The sequence below is a fragment of the Artemia sp. Qi Xiang Cuo genome, chromosome 7 (assembly GCF_049724085.1).
Source record: "Artemia sp. Qi Xiang Cuo chromosome 7, ASM4972408v1, whole genome shotgun sequence".
Taxonomy (NCBI): domain Eukaryota; kingdom Metazoa; phylum Arthropoda; class Branchiopoda; order Anostraca; family Artemiidae; genus Artemia; species Artemia sp. Qi Xiang Cuo.
Genome location: NC_142800.1, coordinates 81,783,207 through 81,801,718, shown reverse-complemented (window position 1 = coordinate 81,801,718; position 18,512 = coordinate 81,783,207). Strand labels below are relative to the sequence as shown.

Here is an 18,512-nt window from a genome sequence, read left to right as displayed (position 1 = left end):
CTGACCTGGGTGGTGAGGGTCCTACCCGTGTCAGGCTTGCTCTGTGGGTGTGTTGTCTAAAACCAGTCTGGTTGAAAACGTGGAGTTTTCGTACTGCTCACTTTTGCAATGTGTAGGAACCAGCGGGGAATCCCCGCTCGTTTGGAAAGGTGCCAAGAAAAGGCATGCAAATAGCATGTAGTTTAAAAACGTGTTTAATCATGTTTCTTGAATGATTCAAAATGAACTTTAAAAAATCAATAAAATGTAACTGTGACAAGGTAAACCACAAGCAAACACTACTTAAATATTTCAGCTTTAGCTTTTCAACAATAGAAATTCAAAATGAACTATGACAATTCGAGAAAGTATAACTGCGACAAGGGAAACCACAACCAAACACTGGTGAAATATTCCAACTCTTGCATTTCAACGAAAGAAATTCAAAATGAACTTTGAAAAATCAAGAAAATGTAACTGTGACAAGGTAAACCACAACCAAACACTACTGAAATATTCCAACTCTTGCATTTCAACGAAAGAAATTCAAAATGAACTTTGAAAAATCAAGAAAATGTAACTGTGACAAGGTAAACCACAACCAAACACTACTGAAATATTCCAACTCTTGCATTTCAACGAAAGAAATTCAAAATGAACTTTGAAAAATCAGGAAAATGTAACTGTGACAAGTTAAAACACAAACATACACTACTGAAAGAGTCCAGCTATTGCACTTCAACAAAAGAAAAACGAATTGGACTTGGAACAAACGAGAAAATGTAACTGTGATAATGAACACCATGAGAGAGCGCTGTTAAAATAGATAAAATCTTGCATTTCAACGAAAGAAATTCAAAATGAACTTAGTCCAAGCATGTACAAAAAAATCTGCACATATACTCAACACCCAAACACACATCAACGCGTAACTCTATTGCTTTTAAAGGAAAGAAATTCAAAATGAACTTCGAATAATCAAGAAAATGTAACTGTTTAATTTTTCAAAAGTTCAATAATCAACTTATTATTTCATACTATTTCATGTAAGATAAAGAAATTAGTATTGAACTTTGAAAAATCAAGAAAATCTAACTTTCACAAGGTAAAACACAACAAAACACTGCTGAAATATTCCAACTCTTGCATTTCATCGAAAGAAATTCAAAATGAACTTTGAAAAATCAAGAAAATGTAACTGTGACAAGGTAAACCACAACGAAACACTACTGAAATATTCCAACTCTATCATTTCAACGAAAGAAATTTAAAATGAACTTTCAAAAATCAATAAAATGTAAATGTGACACTGTAAAACACGATAAAACACTTCTTAAATTGTAAGTAAAATTATTTTAATCTAATTTATTTCAAAATGATGTTTGAAGAATAGAGAATATTCAACAGTGAAAAGTAAAACAACCACAAATAACTACCGAAATAATCACGAAAGTAAATTTCAACGAAAGAAATTAAAAATGAACCTTGAAAAATAAAGAAAATATAACTGTGACAGGTTAAATCATAACCAAACACTACTGAAATATTCCAACTCTTGCATTTCAACGAAAGAAATTAAAAATGAACTTTGAAAAATCAAGAAAATGTAAATTTGACAAGGTAAAACTGAGTCTCTCAAACCCTTTAAAGTTCTTTTAAAAGATGCAAAAAATCCTTATTTATCATAAAAATTTCGTTTTTAACGACTCTCCACTAAACGACAACCACACGAACACCGACAACTGTGGCTATCCCACATGTGAAAGAGGATGTCAAAGATAGACACTATCATTCGGTATAAAGCAAAATTCGATTTTAATGACCATCAAGTAAAGAAAAATCACACGGAATCAGACAACTGAGTCTCTCAATCCCCGTAAATCTATATTAGAATATACAAAACTACGTAATTAAAACACAAATTTCGAATTTAATTACTACCATGTAAATGAAAAAATCCAGGAATTAGTCAAATTAGGCTCAAAATACCTTTAAATAAAAATTTAATTTTAAAAATACTGACATCACAGACCCTAACAAAAAATATTACTAATAAACAAGAGTCTCTAAAACACAATACAGCTCTATTCAAAGATACAAAAACTACTTATTTAACACAAAAATTTCGTTTATAATGACCACCAAGTAAAGTAAAACCACACGGAATTAGGCAACTGAGTCTCTTAAACCCTGTAAAGCTCTTTTAAAAGATACAAAAACTACTTATTTAACAAAAAAATTTCTTTTTTAATGACCAACAAGTAAATAAAAAACACACGGAATCAGGCAACTGATTCTCTCAAACCCTTTAAAGCTCTTTTAAAAGATACAAAAAATACTTATTTAACACAAAAATTTCGTTTTTAATGAACACCAAGTAATGTAAAACCACGCGTAATTAGGCAACTGAGTCTCTCAAACCCAGTAAAGCTCATTTAAAATATACAAAAACTACTTATTTAACACAAAAATTTCCTTTTTAATGACCATCAAGTAAAGAAAAACCACATGGAATCTGGCAACTGAGTCTCGCAATCCCCGTAAATCTATTTTAAAAAGATACAAAAAATACTTATTTAACACAAAAATTTCGTTTCGAATGACCACCAAGTAAAGAAAAAGCACAAGAAATCAGGAACCTGAGTGTCTCAAACCCCATAAAGCTCTTTTAAAAGATACAAAAACTACTTATTTAACACAAAAATTTCGTTTTTAATGACCATCAAGTAAAGAAAAATCACACGGAATTAGGCAACTGAGTCTCTCAAACCCTGTAAAGCTCTTTTAAAAGATACAACTAATGACCACCAAGTAAAGAAAAACCACACGGAATCAGGCAACTGAGTCTCTCAAACCCCTTAAACCTCTTTTAAAAGATACAAAAACTACTGATTTAACACAAAAATTTCGTTTTTAATGACCATCAAGTAAAGGAAAACCACGCGGAATTAGGCAACTGAGTCTCTCAAACCCTTTAAAGATCTTTTAAAAGAAACAAAAACTACTGATTTAACATATAAATTTCTTATTTAATGGGCACTAAGTAAATAACAATCACCCGGTATCCGGAAACAGAGTCTCTCAATACCCTTAAAGCTCTTTTAAAAGATACATAAAATACTAATTTAACACAAAATTTCGTTTTTAATGAGCACCAAGTAAAGAAAAATTACACGTAATTAGGCAACAGAGTCTCTCAAACCCCTTAAAGCTCTTTTAAAAGATATAAAAACTACTTATTTAACAAAAAAATTTCGTTTTTAATGGGCACTATGTAAAGAAAAACCACACGGAATCAGGCAACTGAGTCTCTCAAACCCCGTAAAGCTCTTTTAACAGATACAAAAACTATTTATTTAACACAAAATACAGGCAAGCAAATAACATGGGAGTTCCTATACACGCAAGAAAATAACTGAGTTATTTTTACGTAACAAATTTCAACCTAAAACAATTCTAATTATAGCATCCTATTTCTCATTCTTTAATTACCTGTGAGGCATTCTTAACCATCGCAATACCTTTGCGCAAATACCTTGTCGCAAAAAATTCGCAAATCTTGTAAACTAAAGAAGTAATTACCCTTTTCAAAAACATTAGTCCTTCTATTAATGAACCCATGAAACGAAACCAGTCTGATAGCATCACACATTCTCGCTCATATTTACAAAAATGTAATTCATTTAGCTTTATTTTTAATAGTTTTAAAAAACTATTATCCAAGTTTAAAAAAAAAAAAAAACCTACTAAACAACTTAAATATTAATGACAACGTATCTAAACTAAAAAAAAAAAACTTGTATAAAATTAAATATAAATAAAAGACAGAAAAACTTGTCCTTAAATTGCGTAAATCTCTTTGAAAGGGTGTAATGCCCCTGTAGAATAGAATTACCTACCAGAAAAACCGGAAGGAACATAAAGGCGCAGAATTCATTATTAGCATTCTACTAACATGCCCTGATAGTTTAAACATGGTGCCTTCAGTTGTTTTTGTGATTAGTAGATACACTTTTTTGATAATTAGGAAGTTCATAATATCTTTAGATTTATTTTAACATGCCCTTTAAAATCCCCCAGAGTTTCATCTTAATACCCTCAGCCGTTTTGAGGGCAGGGAGCATCTAAAAAGGACAAAGGGGGCTGGTTACCCTCCTATAGCTCTTCCACATCCCGTGAAATTTTCAACTCAATACCATCAGCTGTTCCTTAAATATTGATGATACCTTCTTCTGACAATCAGCGCGCATACAGTGTGTTTTATGGTTTTCGGCATCCCTCTCCAAAGCTGTGGGGTTTAGGTTATCCCTGTAGGTATAGTTATTTGCACTTTTGACTATTTTCAACAAGATGTCTATTTCAAAATTTGGATCAGATGTTTTGGAGGGAAGGCAACTAAAAAATAAGATAGAAGGGAACTGGCAGCCTTCCAAACACTTTTCAAACATCCTTCTCAACATGTCCGGGAAGTTTCAACTCAATACCCTCAGCCCTTCTTAAAATATTGCAGATCCTCCTTTTTGATAAACTGGACATTCATAGTACATTCTGATATAGTATAACATACCCCTAAACATTCTCCAACGTTTCTCCTTAATTCTCTTAGCCTTTTTAGAGACAACCAGAATCAAATATATCCCCTATTCCTAATGATAAGTCCTGCATGTAAACAGTAGGCAAATTGCATAATTTTCGATCTTTGCTCCAGGGCTATGGAAGCATAGCATTTCTGGAAGTATAGCAATTAGACCTTTTGACTAGTTCGAACAAAATGACAAATTCCAAAATTTTGATCAGTTTTGAGCAGAGGGAGAACCTAACCAGAGCAAGGAGGGGGGGGGGGGCTGGTTTCCCTCAAATCTCTCTTCAACATCTCAGTATACCTTGAAATTTACAACTTAACACCCTCAGTCGTTCTTTAGATATTGCTGATATTCCCTTTTCTCAACCAGTAAGCGCACACTACATAATCAGGATCAAACATACCCTCTCTTCAGTAAAAGTCAATATGGAACCCCTGGGGAAGTCAAACCCGGAAGCATAATTATTCGACCTTAGGGCTATTTTTAACAAAATGGCTATCTCAAAATTTTGATCAAATGTATTTAGGGAAAATTTTGTGGGGGAGGGGGGCTAGGAACTAGAACTTCTGATTTCCAATCAAATGAGCCTTCTCCAAAGTTTATACAATCACCCCTTCCACAAAAGTATCCAACGTTAACATGAGCAACTTGCATAGCTTACAATACTTGTCCCGGGGACTGGGGTGAGGGTGTTATCTAATCTGGAACCATAGTTATTTGACATTGGGACTATTTCGAACAAAATGGCTTGTTGGAACCATTGGGGTGGGGGGGGGTAATTCTAGAGGGGGAGGGGTGGCTAAAGGCTAAAGGGGGTCGATCACTTGGCTTTTAAGAAGGGAACTATAACTTTCAATTCCGAATCGAATGGACCTCCTCCGAAGTTTATATGTTAACATATAAACTCTTCCGTAAAAACCTTATATATTAACAGTGGGCAACTTGCATAACTTATAGTCTTTGCCCCTAGGGTTGTGGAAGTTTTTGTCAACCCTAGAGGCATAAATCTTTTAACTTTTGGACTATTCTCAACAAAATGGCTATCTCAAAATTTGTATCGTAGGTATTTGGGAAAAGAGGACGTGAGGACGTTGGGCTAATTGGCTTCCGATCGCTGTTGATTTTTAAAAAGGGTACTAGAACTTCCAATGCCCACTTGAATGAGCCCCCTCCGAAGTTTATACGACCATCCCTTCTGTATGAATTGTCTCTGGAAAAAAATAATTATAATGAAACATTGAAGCCTTAAGGCTCTTCTCTGATACCTTCTCAACCTTAGCCAGACTTAGCAGCGTCCTTAATTCACTTTGAACCCTACTCCCTGTCTATGCTACCCTTCGTTCCTTCCTGAGTTAATAAATTGGATAACTCCTAATTTCATTTTTCCTACCCCTGGGATATGAGTTTCTGAAACTCCTTATAATTCCAAAACCTTTAAAAGTGTTGTGCAATTCTGGGCCCATCTTAGTCACAACATGGTTTTTCACACTTGGCGATGCCCTTCTATTAACAAGAGTCGAGATCTCGCGCAAGCAATTTCACGCCTATTTCCTCTAAGTTATTATATATTCATGTCTACAAAGATTATGCTGCTACGGGGAGTTAATCCATAATGGATAACATAGCTAGAAAGAGGTTACTCAGCCCTAAAGATCCACGCAAAACGGACCAAACCCACAATTATTATCTATTAACCAAAATCCAGTGCAATTACTGCGTCATTTACTAGGTCACAGTTTCCTAAAGGGGTGCCACTCCTCAAGATCACCCTGTAGCGCTATTAGCAGTCTCGGTTTTGGTTAGGAAAACTCGTGAAAGGTTCACCCTGGTGCCACTATGAGGCCACGCAAGCAAGATTTTCGTGTCAGGGATAGGGACGGGGAAGTAGCTTATAATGGGGAAGAGACCTAGAACCATGGCCCAACACCAGGGCAGTTCCAACCTTTTATACTAAGCCTATCCTTGTCTGGGTAGCTTTAAAGTAGCTTTAAAAAAGTTTTCCTCTGGAAAACTTTTAATGAAGACCCTCGGTAAGAAGGGTGTAATAAGAGCGAGTGCGGTAATTATTGAAGCATTAGCTTGGTTTCTGTAGGAAGCAATTACTTATAATGATGATACTCTTTAGACATAAACATGCTGTAGGTAATTTTTTTACTTTATCTTTAACTTTGTCTTTTAATTTTATCTTTAACTTCCGTTACCTGGTGGATTACATTCTGCTAAACTAATCCCATATCCTTTCTTCTACTAACCAATCAAAAACTTAAAACCCAATATTCTTTTTGTAAGTATACCCTTAACTTTTTCTCTTAAAAGGATATCAAACTTTTTTAGAGACAAGAAGTTGGAGACGATATTATACTTTTTCAAGGTAGGGCTCAATAGATGCGTTAGAGCTGAAACACAAAAGGATAAAATGTAGGAAGTGAATAAATATCTGGTAGAAACCTTTGAAAAAAGCCTTGAAGAGTATGTAAACACCAAAAAGTGCAACACTTACAATTAGAGGAAATATTGTAAAATCTTTTGTTGTCATTGTGTCAGACTTTTCTCCAGATTCTTCTAGCCTTTTTTTTTTTAATGCTGTGATGTTTCACAAGTGTGAAGGCACCAAAAAAAGTCGAGAAGTGGCTGTGTTCCACAACCATTTCTTCAACTGAATTTCTAAAAGCGAGTTTTTAAATTTGTAGTTACCATGTGCTAGTGTACGTTCTTTGCTGCGTTGCATCCGACGCTGCAACCATGATAAGGTTATATATCTCCTCCACCTTGTGCGTATTTAAATATTGCACATAGCAAGAACCTAGTAACGAAGGAACCACATCAATAATGGCTGTGCCACCAAAAAAATGCATTTTTTCAAAAATTGTCTTATTTTAATGCTATCATTTTTACCCAAGCCGATCTTAAATTCCGCCACTAATTTCACCGAAATCAATTTTACCAAATACAAGCCAATTCCATCAAAAATTCATCAAAATAATGTTCGTGTTAAAGAATAATTGAATCGCCCCTCATTGTAAAATGGTACTATCACGGTCGTGAACTGCATTTTTTAGCGTTTCAGATGCCGCTTTTGTGAAAAAAACCTGGTGTCCCATTTTTTATCTCTAAGTTTGTGTGTGCAAAGCTTTAGAAAAGTCTTATATATTTTCTCATTACCAACACATGAGAATATAATTCTCGGTTATAATGGTACTTCTTTGATGAATTACTATTTTGTGAATGGTTGTCGCTTTGTAGTGATATTCATAGTTTTTTGTTAATTTTTAGGTTACCTTGGACAGAGCAAATAATTGAGGTGACATTGGCTTCAACTGCCAATATTAGCCACATCGATTTTCGGTTTAACCTGGCTTCCAACCTTTCTGACATGCCTCATATTGAAATCAGCTTATTATCGTCGGTAGTAGAATTCGGACCGAGTTTATTTGGAAATGACGTTGATTCAAAAATCGAATATCCGTTACTGACGGAAAATGGTGAAATGCTTGGTAAGTTGACTGCTTGACCCATTATTTGTTTCTTAATCTTTTTTATTATTAATCGTTTTGAGTAAAAGATATCACACTGATGATTTACGAAACTCTATACTTATTCCATTAATGAGAACTCAACATTCGGGTCCTTTTCAAAATAGGGAAGAGAAAGCTCCCATGTTAGTAGCTATAACTGTAACAAGGGAATTTTGGATGTTCTTGCTTGTGAATTCTAATGTGTATTCGTTGTTGCTCAAGATGGGAAACTAATTTTTCTAAATGTGGTATTTGGCTTTAGAGATTCCACTCCCGCAATTTTCATTTGTCATCGTTTTTGTGGAGTTCCAGGCAATTCTTTAATTTTCGCAATAAACTTTTACCATTAAAATTAATCGAAACTATCAGCTTTAAATGGCGATTCTTTCTCACTTGAAAGCTGTTTTTTCAAAACGCGTTTTTAAATTTTCAGTGGAAGAAGAAGAAGAAATCGAATGTTTGGAAAAATTATTTTATTTGTATCCTTTTTCATCCTCAGTGATCGGAATTAAGCCTTTATTATCCTTTTTGTTGGAAGTATATTATTGCTTTTTCCTGTAAGTTTATTGTGGGTAGGATTTGTTTTGGAATTCTTCTTTCCTTAACTGTATGTATCCTAGCTCTTCTAGCCCCCTCAGAGAAGGGGATCAACTATTAAATTGGTATTCAGAAACTGACATCCCCATAGCTGCCAATGCAATTGCTGTATCTCCAATCTCTAGTGATGACAGCCAGAATAACGTAATGATAACAGTCTCAGAGTACTCAAACCCAGAAACTGACTCTCACCTCAATGATGATTTTCAGACAGTTATTAGAAAGCAGAAACGCAAAAAGCCCTCCACAAACCCTCCTGAAATAACAGAAATCCCTAACTCAGGTTCAGCTATGGAATTGAAGAACAAACCTATCATCCTTTCCACCTCAAAAGTAAAAGACCAAGTGTTTACTACCAGAAATATCACCAACATTAGAATGAATCTATTCAAATCTTTAATATGTAGTTTCAGTGTGAATGTTAATAAAGATGGCTCTCTTACAGTTATGTTCCAAGACAGAAAGAACGCCTGCAAAGCTCTTAAACTAAATAGAATTGGTAATGTTCCAGTTACCTCTGAATGGTGGAATCCACCTACAAAAAACACTCAGAAAATAGTGATGTATAATGTCCCAATCGAACTATTAACTGAAGACCTGAAAGATGGTCTCATGAATAATAAGGGAGAAATGCTGGAGGTCTTGGAAGTCCATAGGATGGGCAAGCCAGATGCTAATGGGCAACTAAACAGTAAGAGTGTCCTTTTTATCTTACCAGTGAGTACCCAGCTTGAATCATTGTTCCTGTTTGGTCAACCTAAAGCTTGTAAATCTTACCAAGAAAAGCCTATTCAATGCTCAAAATGTTTTAAGCTTGGTCACTCATGTAAGTACTGCTCTTCCTCTGAGACAATCTGCCCCACTTGCCTTTGTTATCACCCTGTTTCTAGTGAGATTAGATGCTCTACAGCTCCGAAATGGATCAACTGTGGAGGTGACCCCCATTCTACAAATGATAACTTGTGTCGTAAATATATCCAACGGGCCAAAGTTTTAAGGATAGCTCATCAAGAAGATGGTTCCATTTCCTATAGCAGCTATGGAGCTTGCTAAGCTTTCCAAAGTTCCATTATCTCAAAGAATTAATGAGGCTAAGAAAGCATCCTCAAGCCTTTTACCCAACCCTTGGCCAGGCACTCCCAAAAAAAACCAAAATCAGGTTCAGTTATCTCCAATAGAGATATCCCTCCTTCAGCAGGGTATTGAGCTCCCTAATGTAATCAAAGCTAGCCCAGCTCTCCAAAATCCTAGATTTAGTCAGAAATCACGGGCTGAAAGAGTGGCAGCATCACCTAATAAGTCGTTCCACAGTTCAGTAGTGACCTCAAGTCAACTGTCGTCAGCGAGTGGGACACGTATGTGCTGCAAATCAAGGAGAGTAAAACAAAAGTGATGAGGTTCAACCCTCTAAAACGTGATCTCACCTGTCCTGAACCATGGTACCCAACCACCTCAACCGCGGTTGTACTCGGTGTCACTTTTAGCTCAAACTGATCCGTTAGCCCGTATGTTGCAAATCAAGTGAAAAAAGGAAATTACGCCTTAAGATCGTTAGTGACTTTTCGGCGCCTAGGTTTTTCTACAACACAACTCAGACTGGCATATTTGTGTTATTTGCGGCCATTACTCGAGGACGCATGCCCAGTCTGGGGCCCACAAGTGCACAATACTGAATACCTAAGTGGTGACACCGAAACTGTGCAGAAACGTGCTACAAAAATCATATTCGGTCCAAATCACATGTCTTATGAGTCCGCTCTCGAATCGCTGAAAGTTTCGTCTCTTCGTGAGTGCCGAAACGAACAAATGGTCAAGTTTGGATATTCGTTAATCGTATGTGTGAAGCACCGTTTTTTACTACCACCACCTTGTACTAAAAGTGTGAATACCCTAAGCAAAATCAAGCTTGAACCCCCAAGGTGCCATACAAACCGTTTCGTGAACTCTTTTGTCCCTTATTTTTGTTAGTGCATTTAATCGTTCGTAGTTTTTTCTTTCACTTTAGTGACCAATGTTGTTAAAAATAGCGTTATTTATTTGCGGCCTAGGCCAAAACTATGAAAGCTCTTTTTATTAAATAAATCTATTTTATTCTATTTCTAATATATCCTGTCAAGCAAACACTGCTCAAAAGAGAGATGGTCCTGATATGTCAAAACTAATTAAATATATAGCTTCAGTGGATCAAATCATCCAATCAAATATGCCTAAAGCCCTTAAAGCTGCTTTAACTAAAGATATTGCTAGATTCTACTTTTCTAATTCCATCTTTGATGAGATAGGAAATGATTTATCTTCAATTCTCACCAAATATAGAGCATGCCACCTATTCAACTCAACCCATGGCAATTAAACTACAGATCCTACAATGGATTTGTCTCACTTAATTCAAAGAAACTTGGCGATCTCATTTATTATGCACCTAAGAATAAAATTGATGTTATCTGTCTACAAGAGACCAATCTTCATCAGTTTAAGAAAATTGAAATGCCTGGCTACAAGTGCTACAGAAGACAGAAGTGCTACAGAAATGAAGTGCTACAGAAGTGCTACAGAAGTGCTACAGGAATGACAGATCCACCAATAGAAAGGAGGAGGAGTTACCATTTTTGTTCATGATTCAATCTCTCATTCCCCTCGACCATTAAATCTTTACAGGGATGAAATTGATATCATAGGTATTATACTTAATCTGGCTAATGGTAATAATCTTGTCATTAAATCATTGTATAATCCATGTGGAAACAATGATATCCAAAAGGTTTTTGAATCAACTTTTAGAAATAATTCTTTTATTTTTGGTGATTTCAATGCGCATAGCCCATTTTGGGAACAAATAGCCTATAGTAACAAAGCAGGAGGAGGCATTGAGAATATTCTGTCCAATGTTCCAGATACCTTGATGTTCACTCCATTTAACTACCAAACCCGGTATAATGTTTCATCTAATACTTTCTCTACTATTGACTTGCTACTTGGTCCTTGTTTATCGTAATTCTTCAAAGTCTTATTCAACAGGATGTTCAATTAGTTCAGAGATTCTCTTCAGCTTTTGGTTTTGCAATTTCAATTAGTAAAACCGAAGCCATTATATTTGCTAATTGCTCAAGAGATCCTCCCAATCCTCTTCAAATTTTCTCTAGTGAAATTCCATATTGTAAGTCAGTGAAGCTAATTGACCTATGGATTGATTCTAAAATGTTATGGCATGCACATATTAATTCTTTGAAATCCATGATCATTCGGAGACTTTGTGTTCTAAAGAGACATGCTGGAAGTTAATGGGGATGCCACCCTAAAGTTATTCCGGATTTTTATTAATTATATATCAAATCTAATCTATAATATGGTATCTAATATTTTTTTTTCAGCTATTCGAATTTTTCTGGGTTTCCACAGGCATACTCCTCTGTCTAAATTAAAACAACTGTCTGGTTTGGTGTCTGGTAAGTGAAAGAGCATCCAGTCAAAGGAAGAAATATTTCTCGCGAATTCAAGCTTATGGAAGCAATCATGTTGTGTATAATCATACCTTTCCTTTGAAGGCAGCATGTACCAGTGACCATTCATCTTGGAATCAGTTTTAATTGGAGGTCCCAAATTGGAGTCAGTATCCCCCTTATGCGTATCCCTTTACTGACACTCCGCCATGGGAAATGAGTCCACCTATTTTTCAAGCAGAACTTATTCCAATAAATAAAAACCAAATTCCCAATCATGAGATTCAGACTATTCTTGCTGAACAGATTTCGAAGTTGTACCCTAATCACAGGAAAATCTATTCTGATGGTTTCGTTCAGGGTGTGAGAGCTGGAGCAGGAGTATATGTCCCATCACTGAACTTTAATCTTTTTTTACCCCTTCCTTTGGGGTCTTCTATTTAGTCTGCTGAATTATGTGCCATTCGCTTGGCTCTAGATGTTCTCTTAAATTATAGCATTGTGGAGGAGAATATTTTTTCCTTTCTGACTCCAGATCGGCAATACTGTTGCTCAAAAAACATTAATAGAATCGCCAATGATAAGGACCTATTCAACATTAGAAGACAGCTTCTGAACCTCCAGGCTAAAGGAAACCAGATTTATTTCCAACATGTTCCAAGCCATAAAGGTATCAAATATAATAATACTGCTGATTTACTGGCAGCCAAGGCTTCTTTGTTAAATCAAGGTCCTCTCTCCGACCTCAACTCACGTGATATTATTAGGCAAAGATCTAATGTTAATCACAGTAAATTGACTTTATCTCCTTTTCATTCCAGACTACATACAGTGCTATATTACCGTCTGAAATCAGGTACTTTTCTTCTCAATAGTTTATTATTTAATTGGAAGCTGCATCACTCCCCTCTATTCCCGGTCTGCTTTGCAACGGATGAAACGATCCAGCATATTTTATTCGATTGTCAGCCACTGAGTGTGGAGACTATTTCCCTTAAACGCCTATTTCCTGCTTTATGTCAAATATTCCTAATACCTACACTGCAATCCTGATTTCAAACCTGCCTTGGCACGTAGATAGATTTTTGTTAAGGCATCTATTGACATTTTAAAGAAGAGTCTGATTGATTAGTGTTTATTATTGCATAATGAAGGAGGCTATTCATCATTTGTTCTGGAGAGTGCAGAAGAGAGCGGGAGTGATCATGAAGAGCCGTATTGGTACTTGCCGGCCTGTAGGTCTTAAATTGCTGGGGAAAGGTGACTCAAGTACCCGCACTTACCACAACCCATCAAAAGAATTGAAAAGTTTAATTGGGAGGATTGGTTTGTTTTAACTGATAAGAAGACTTGGTTACAGTTGTGGACAATGGATTTCTAAATATCTGATGCCACTTTTTGGAGAATCAAAGGGATGAAAGGACTTATTGGTAGTTCCTATACCCTGCTACAAATTTTTTTGAACTGGAACTGGTGTTCGTTCTTTCCTAGGTTGCAGCAGATGCTACAATCATGATAAGATCTATTAACCTGGTTCCATAGTGGGGGATTATGACGTGTACAAAATGTTAACGTCACTAAAAATTTGACTATAAACATAGTGTTAACTATGACCCTGAGAGCAGTATACTAGAACTGACAATTTATTACTTATTTTATTTTTACATTGTATTACAGTTTTTCCTTTGCTTTATTTGTCAGGTTTTATTTATTACTTTAATAATATAATACGTATAATACGTTAATAATATAATACTTTAAGCTTTTTAAAGTTTGATTAGGGCATCTGAGCATTAAGAATCTAGTCTTGTAGAATCAAATATATCAGAAATTACTCAAACAACCAGAAATTAAGAAATACCCAAAAATAATTCCTAAATTCACCTGTCGTCTAATTGTATTGAAGACCTTTGTTAAGAGATGATTATACATAACATTCAGATTTAGTCTTATAAATTGTTAATCTTCATCAGAGCGGACATACGGGTTTAGTTGTTTTTGGTAATAGATTGTACTAAAATTGATATACAGGGAATATTTCGGTGGCAAAGGAGGCGCTGTCTGTAATTTGTTGGAATGGCAAGTTACATGGAAAGTTACATTATAAGACTCTATATTTTGAAAAACAAACTTTCCGAAAAAGAAGTGTTTCGAAGAAAAATAAAGAGCCATGTTAAGCTTAAGATCTCTAGACTCAAATTCCTATTTTTGATTAAAACTTAAAACGACCAGAATTTACTATTAAAGAATAAAGGAAACACAAAAAGAACACAAATGAAGATCATGTCCTGTATATGAAATTTTGTACAATCTGGTACCAAAAACAATTAGACCCGTATTTGCGTTCTGATGAAGATTATAAATTTATAAATCTGAGTGTTATGTATAGGATCATCTCTTAACAAAGGCCTTCAATACAATTAGACGACAGGTGAATTTAGGAATTATTTTTGGGTGTTTCTTAACTTCTGGTTGCTTGAGTAATTTTTGTTGATTCTATAAGACGAAAGATTAATACGAGACGAGATTCTATAAGACTTAATGTTCAGATGTTTTAAATGAACTTCAAAAACCTTTCGCTGGTTGCCCTTCGATCACTTTTGACTCTTAGAAAGGACACTAAAATTTTCAATTTCCAATCCAATGAGCCCCCTATGAATTTTATACGACCACCTTTTCGATATGATGTGCCTCTGGCGAAAAAATACATCGAAGCCTTATGACTCTACTATAGGCAACGCTGGCTGCCTCTGATGGAATATAGGCTGTTGAGCCGTCGTAGCTCAGTGGTTATAGCTACATGCTTAATTAGCCGGATGTCGTAGCGTTGGCGGGGTAATTTTACGTAGCTATTTTTCATTAATCCTTTAATTTTTTGGTACTTACAGCTTCTACTTAGATTTTTTATTACCCCTCCCCCCCCCCCCCGCCTAGCTTGAACATAGTCAGAAGTTGTGTATTCTCATGCTCGGTAATATATTCAAACGTGCCATCTGCAGTTTACTCACTCCTAGAAGTTTTTCGTGCTATATGCCTGGCTTTAGCTTAAAAAAAATTAACAATAATTGCTTTTTTTTCGTTTTTCAGACAGCAATCCAGTAAAGTGTCAAGAATTTTTGGAAAGTAAGGAGGCAATATTGCTGGCTGGCCCAATATCCCTTGAGGAGCGCATGGATTTAACTGGAAGAGGAGGGATTGTCACACTTACTAGTCCAGAGCTTCTCAATTCCAAGAGTAGAACATTTTTAATTCATATAATAGCTTTGAAATATCCGGTAAGATGCTTTTTGCTTATGAATTAGTGCTTAATACTACAAAAGGTATTGTTTTTAGAAGAAGCTGTTTACAAATAAATAGAAAGTAAACAAAAAAAGAAACGGGAATAAAAAAAAAACTACAGCAATAGAAAAAAAAACAGAAAAATAAAACAACAGCAATAAGAAATTTTCATCATTTTTGTTTCCACTTATGAAACTAATTTACATTTTTGAGTTTTACCTCTCTAAATATAAAAGTTGCGTTGCTTTATAAATGATTCTAACCTTACAGAAAAGACGCTAGTTAAGCTAAAAGACTTAAGTTAGCGGTGTTTTGGTGTCTAAAGTATTATCTGCTGTTTGGTTTGGCTGAACTAAACTGAATATTTTTAATGCTGGATATAGGAAAATATTGCTTTTTCATGTTCAAGCCCTTGTAACATCACTTAGGATGCATAGTGTTGCCTTGGCTTAATAAATTCTCCTTTAATTGTCTTGTTTCTGTTATGTTTGAAAAAAAAAATCACCAAAATTAGGTTGTCTTTTCTGTAAACAGTTAGCTTATCGTTCGCACGTGTACACTCGTTAAATATTTGATAAAAACGCTACGTCCGTGAATTATTTTTGCTTAAAAACGTGATTGCGTCAGTATGAAAGAAATGGAGCTAGTTCAAAAATAGACGCTATAATTTTGTTTTTATTAGAAAAAAATTCTTGGAGATTTTTTACTTTGGAGCTTCGTCTATGTGATAGTTTTAGATACTAGCTTGACCACCGAATATCAAACAACAAGATTTAAGTAAAGTTTAGTTCTATATCACTTTCTAAGGCTATAATGGCAGAAAAGTTGAATATGTATTTATATATATGTATGTATATATATATATATATATATATATATATATATATATATATATATATATATATATATATATATATATATATATATATATATATATATATATATATATATATACATATATATATATGTTAGTACCTTGTACTAACAGAGAATGTGTTTTCGCTCATGTCACTCCTGACTTTCGGAAAATAAGAAGGCGTGCGCCAACGAGCACACCATTATCGTTCCCTGATGGCCGCGCTTACCGGTATCGGCAACAACCCTGCGAAAATCAGGTAAAAAATAGTTTCGAATCTCTGCCAAGCTTTCAATCACCAGAATTCAATCTCCAAAGCCCCCCTCCCTGAATAACCCTGCTTTAGTATCCCCTTTCAGTTTTCCTCCCTCTCCCATACGCACTTCTCCCCCATCTCATCCCACCTTGCCCTAGCTTAATCATTTTCGAAATTTTCAGATAGCAGGCAGAACGATCTACGCGTAATAGCTCTATGCAGAGTTTCTAAAACTTCAAATAGTGAGACGAACGCTAATATATTTTCTGCTCGTATGTCACCGTTTCCGTGTCCTAACACTTTTTGCAGCCCTTCATGATGAATCAGAAATCCTAGTTATTGAATTAGATGAGTCTGAAATTTCCCTCCCGCCTAAACAGACTTTCCCAAAACAAACAAAAGTAAACAGACGTAAAGTTGTTGAAAAAAAGTCCCTCAATCAAATTTTCATTTTCCTTCTTTTTTAAATTTAAATGCGGAAAGTCTCAACGTTTGTAAAATGGGGGAACTTGAGGGTTATATCCAAGTAACCGGAGCTGATCTTATTACAGTTGCAGAAGTATATAAACAAAGTCTTGAACATCTTACAAGACAAGGTTACAAACAATTTATTAAACTAAGACATCAGAATCATCCATTAGGTAAGAAAGGTGATGGCGTAGCTTGAATCGTACAAGAGCAGTTGGCGCCGCGGCTTCTGAAGTTTCGCCATATTGTTGACGGTGGTGAAGTGATTTGGATTATGATTCGACCAAAAAAGCTTCCGAGATCTGTAACTGGTATTGTTATTGGAGTGTTTTATTGCTCACCTAGTATGGCATCTTTCCAAAAGAACGTCTTGGCTGAAAAGTTAGATTTGTGTATTTATTCTATTACTTCTTAGTATCCGAATGTTGGATTTTGCGTTACTGGTGGTAAGAACGATCTAAGAATTGAAAGTTTCCTCAGAAGTTAAGGCTCAAGCAAATAGTAAAGTTTCCGACTACCAAAGGTAATACTAAGCTCTGCGTAATTTGTACAAATTTGTCAGAATATTATAATGAACCTCAAGACCTACCTTCCCTTGGTGGTAGCTACCTCTAGATGATAAAGTGGGCTCCGCTGCCTTCGTGTAAAGTAAAATATGTCGTTGAGAAAGTTTTGTACCGACCTCTTTTGGACAGGGGTCTCTTAGAATTTGGAAATTGGATTTCATCCGAGTCCTGGGATGAGGTAGCAATTTTAGAGTCCTCCGATGAAAAAGATAAATTTTTGTAAGATAAATTATGAAACAAATATTAAGAATGCTTTACTGAGAAAACGTTCAAGCGGTGTAAGACTTTTTTTTTCAATGTTTTGCTATTTAAATGTCTTGATCTTTTTTTGCTAATTCAACTAAGAAAAGAAGGGAAAATAGGAAATGCTAATATGCTTCGCAAGAAAGTATGTAAAATAACAAGAAAAGCTGCGGCTGAGTATTACCACAAAAAAATGATAACCTTTTTGAATCAAAGCCTAGCATGTGGTATAAGGAAATAAAACGAATTTGTGGAAAATCCCCTAGTGGTGTTGATTTTTGTTTAGATTCTAATGATGAAACAGTTGCTAACTAGTTAAATGCTCATTTGGCCAGAATAATCCAGTCTTTGCCGCCCCTTGATGTAAATAAAACGAACCAAGAGTATCAGAAAATTCCACACGATGGCGTACCTTTACCTACTATTTCTGAGGATCAAGTTCTTAGTAAAATAAAGAAGCTTAAACGAACTAGTATAACTCCCATAGATATTCCGATTGAACTTATAAAAGCGTTTCCTGACAAATTGACTAAGCCACTAACACAAATTTGAATTGCATTTCAACTTCTTCAGTTTACCCACAGATATGGAAAACGGGGTATGTTACTTCAATCCCTAAAAAAGATACTGAACTTAATTTCGATGGTGTGAGGCCATTTACTTTGACCCCCTTGTTCAGCAAAATGTGCGAACATTGTGTAGCAAATTGGCTAAAAGCTGAAGTTGAACC

General features: G+C 35.3%; 1 protein-coding gene and 1 pseudogene across 1 annotated transcript in view; both read left to right on the top strand.

The window, feature by feature from the left end:
* Positions 1-18,512, top strand: part of Bruce (BIR repeat containing ubiquitin-conjugating enzyme) — a 406,259-nt gene that overhangs the window by 59,995 nt on the left and 327,752 nt on the right. Inside the window, exons 9-10 of the mRNA XM_089091938.1 lie at positions 7,836-8,056; positions 15,202-15,389. Coding sequence (XP_088948064.1) covers positions 7,836-8,056; positions 15,202-15,389 — 409 coding nt within the window. The remainder of the gene's footprint in view (positions 1-7,835; positions 8,057-15,201; positions 15,390-18,512) is intronic.
* LOC148950759 (uncharacterized) lies at positions 11,873-13,246 on the top strand (annotated as a pseudogene).